At 31.7% G+C, this 4394-nt stretch overlaps 1 protein-coding gene across 1 annotated transcript; it reads left to right on the top strand.

Annotated features, from left to right (window-relative positions):
• Window positions 1–2090: 2090 nt before the first annotated feature.
• LOC115999373 lies at window positions 2091–2750 on the top strand. Its single transcript, XM_031239228.1, has one exon. It carries the CDS (start codon window positions 2091–2093, stop codon window positions 2748–2750), a length of 660 nt encoding a protein of 219 aa, XP_031095088.1.
• The last annotated feature ends 1644 nt before the right edge of the window (window positions 2751–4394 follow it).

Raw genomic sequence — 4394 nt, 5'->3', positions numbered from 1 at the left:
AAAATTCATTATAAAAGAAACTCAAATAGATGTGCAAAAAGATGATGCCAAGGAAAAACTGTTAGATGCTAATCTTTATATAGAAGATCAAGATTATTGTGAGATTGGAAAAAATTTAAATGATAGTGTACACAATGATTATAGGTATCATTGTGACAATGAAAATAATAAGAATGTTAATATTTGTTTAGATGATGTTGGTCACAATGATAAAACAAATGATTCGCTTTTATTTGACATATATGATCCATGAAATTGGGATGCCCTTGATTATAAATTAATAGATATTCTTGTGAAAGGTGGTCCTAAAAGAGATTTATCAATAAATAAAGGTCCTAAAAATAAATTCTCTAGAAGATTTTCGTCAGTATTTTACACAAGATATTTTCCAAATAGAGAGAAGTGATCCAAATTGGCTTGTATTTTCGGAAGGGAAAGCAAAGTCCAAAGTGGATAAGAAAGACTCAATGGCACGATAGGGAATTTCTTGATATGCTTGATTTTCTGCATGATCAAATATATTGCAAGAGAGATTCAATGGATTAGCTTTAATCTTTATTGAAAATGAGATTTTAGAAGAAGTTGATATCAAAAGTTTAGTGGATGATTTTGTGTCTAAATATGCACAACACATATCACCTTTTAAATGAAATTTAAATGTATTTTTTATACGATATTTATATCTTGAATTTTTTGACAAACAACTATTATTTATATATATAAATTACTTGAAAAACAAAGACCTAATTTAAGATATTTCACAAGACCCCAATTTTTATTGGGACGGCCCTGAACAAATTGATATATACGAAGAATGTATCTTACAAGTTACAAGTCTTATCTAACAAGATATTATTCACAACGAATTAAAATCTATCACATTACTGTAAATACACCCAACAAAATGAATCAAAAGCATAATATCTTTTACTAGAAAAGAGACATCTTGAACAACTTACAAAGCTTAATTGAATTTTATACTTAAAAATGATTTAATCATGAAAGAATTAAAATCTCTAACATAACTTACAAATTGACACGTTTCTTATAAATTTTGTTTTACAAAATATTGATATCAACTAATTAAAATTCGCCACGCAAAGGTAAGTCCACACTAACAACTAACACATGAATAATGGAAAGCATAATATACTCTGGGAATTATCCAAAATCAGCGCATAGAATAATCCCATGATTTTCCTAGATTATCCAGTCTGTCTCTGGTGGCACCCAACTGTCTCAACACATGAAACACTGGTGGGGCTTCGCTGGGCGGCTGCACATTCTGGTAACTTTAACATTACTATAATCAACATTTTAATTTTTCAAAAGCTTAATTGAAATTTATTATTATTAATATAACGTAATAAATACGGTAGAATATAACATCCTGACAACAACCACTGATGTGATACTTGAGATTTAGTCTAATAAAAATTCATCATTGTATATTATTAATCAGATTTAAGACTTTGACAAGAGCTTCCAATGATATGAATTGTTATAAATAAACTAATTAATTCACACATACAATGTACGGAATATATTATATATTATATATATTAAAATTAATTTTTTTAAAAATAAAATTTGTGTTGAATTTCATTTATAAATATTAAAGGAGAAACATTTGACAATAATAATTTTTTAAAAAAAGGTTATATAATTATAAATCTGCCAACTACCATGTAGAGTGATGACATCCTCGTTACCATTCTAAATGAGTAGTCATAGAAAGTATAGAACAGTTATTACCTTATAAAAAATTATGAGTATTTAAAAAAAAAAACTATAAATCTATGATTTATAAATTTTGAAATTTTTTATATACAATATTTATTGTTCAACTACTTTTTGTTCATTATTCTAATTGCAAGACTGTTTTAGTTAGTGTATTTTAATGATTTTTTTTTTAGCCAAGTGTATTTTAATGATATAATTGTACCAATTCATTTCGGCGTGAGATTGTTATATTTTATCTTTTGTTTTTCGTGATATTGATGAGGATGATTAATCCCGTTATTTGTTTTGTTATATAAAAAGACGAGTTTTGATAATTAAGTAGTGTAAAAATTCTGGAGCATGCGATCATGTTGTGTTGGTCCATATGGGAAGCTAGAAACTCTGTTTGCTGGAATAATTCTCGGTTGGCTCCTGGAGCTGTGGTGGAGTGTGCGCTGGCTTTTTATGATAGCTGGAAGCATGCGAACTTGACACAGTATGGGGATGATTTTATTCCTCAACTTGCTGATCCCATAATCGCAAATTGGCAGCCTCCAAGAATGGGATATATAAAGCTGAACATCGACGTAGCTATGGACCTCTATAATCGACGGATGGGCTTTGGTTGGGTTGGTCGCGATGAGGGCGGTAAGGTGCATGCAGTGATTATGGAGAGAAGGGAGGGTCTTTATTCGGTGAAGGAGACGGAAGCCATGGGTGCTAGGGAGGCCCTGAAATGGTTGAAGAACAAGGGTTGGGATCACGCTATTCTCGAAACTGATGCCCAAGTTGTTACTAAAGCTGTGACCTCTGGCGTGGATCTATCCCCATATGGGAATATAATTCACGATATTCGTACTCTTTTGCAGTCTTTACCAAATGTTAGTTTTGTTTTTGCTAAGCGTAGTAGTAATATTGTAGCCCATACTGTGGCTGCTCATGCTTTATGTAATCCTGAGGGGAGTCGGGTTGAGTACCTTTACTCTATTCCTCGGTTCCTGTCGGGTGTTGTTTCTCTTGATATTTGATTTATGAAAGTGGTTTTTATTCAAAAAAAAAAAAAAAAGTAGTGTGAAAATTAAACCACTCAACGAAACGTCAAAGTGAAATTTGGCCATTCAAAGTGAAAAATGACTTGACATTTTTTTTAATGTTCTTTTCATATTTTTTTTGAAAACTCTTTTATTGCATAAAATCTGTTGCAGTCATGTTTGAAAAAATCGCTAGGCGTTCCTCGGGCGCTCGGGGAGCGCCTAGCGCCTAGGACGCCTAGTCGGGGATTAATTGGTGCCTAGGCGCCCGTGTATTTTTTATTTTATTTTATATTTTTAAAAAATTTGTTTAAGCATTTTAATTTTTTTTAAAGACTAATAAATAGAAAGTGTATAATACTTTAATAGTTAATACTAAAATATTAAATATTAACTTAAAAAATATCTAGAGTTTGTGCAATTTATGGTTATTTCGCTCAAAACAATGTTGTTTTGAGTGAAATAACCCATTAAAAAAGGAACAATAGTTAATCAGTCGATTAGGCGGCTTAGTTGGTGCCTAAGAGGTCTAGTCGGTGCCTAAAAAGCCTAGGCGGTCAGCGCCTAAATGGCCTAGGGGGTCTAGGCGGAGCTTAGGTGATTGCTAGCCGGCCAGCCGCCTAGACCACCATTTAAAGTGATACGCTAGGCGGTCGACCAACGCCTAGCGCCTAGGCGGGGATTAATCGGCAACTAGGCGGGATTTTTGCAACATTGGTTGCAGTACGCATCTGGTTATTTCCTTTCTTTTTTTATTCTTTGTTCACTCTTTAATTTCTTCCACCATGTACTAGGCAAATTAGGCAAACTAAACTTTAATCATGCTTCCAAAAAAAAACAAAAAAAACTTCAAGAGAAATCTCCAAATCAACTGTGAATTGAATTCTCAAATCACGCCTAAAATCCCTATTTGTTTCGTTGTTGATTCGGGGTTTCATCATATTGAAATTTATCAGTTCGAAGCTTCATCAATTTGCAGTTTCAATTTCTTATAATCCGTTTGGTTCGCTGAAAAATATTTGAAGAGTGTATATGTTCATACAAAAGAATTAGTTACTGCAGCAGATTTTTTGCAAATTATAATGATGGGACTTGCATTGTGAAGAGAGGTTTTAGCACCAAAGTAGTGTTTGGTCCACCTTTTGCTTAATTTAGCTCCAAAGTAGTGCACTGCGAAGGGAATCCTGTTTCATTCGATTTATTAGCATCTTAATTATTTTATAAAATTATAAACTGAATATATATCTTTCAAAAAAAAAGTTGAATATATATTGCAGCACATTTTATGCTAGAAAAGAGTTTTCAACAATAAAAATAAAAATAAGAAATGAAAATGAAAATTTAAAAAAAAATGTCAAATCATCGTTCACGTCAACATGTAACCTGCTGATGGGGTGTTAACCTGCTATCAGGTAAAATTACATACATTTGGAGTGTTGAGTGGCCTAACTGCACTTTTTTTTTTCGTTTAGTGGCCAAATTGCATTTTCACGTTTCGTTCAATGGTCAATTTGAACCTTATTCCTATAGAAATTAAGGAAAAGAGAGATGTGAAAAAAGGTAAGAAATGAAGAGGGTAACATATATATATATATATATATATATATATATATATATATATATATATATATATATATATAT

The sequence above is a fragment of the Ipomoea triloba genome, chromosome 12, assembly GCF_003576645.1.
Source record: "Ipomoea triloba cultivar NCNSP0323 chromosome 12, ASM357664v1".
Taxonomy (NCBI): Eukaryota; Viridiplantae; Streptophyta; class Magnoliopsida; order Solanales; family Convolvulaceae; genus Ipomoea; species Ipomoea triloba.
Note: the sequence above shows the minus strand (reverse complement) of the source record. Positions and strands in the feature narration are given on the sequence as shown.

What these genes read in the sequence shown, in the direction of transcription:
- LOC115999373 (XM_031239228.1), top strand. Translation starts at nt 2,091, where the DNA reads ATGTTGTGTTGGTCCATATGGGAAGCTAGAAACTCTGTTTGCTGGAAT.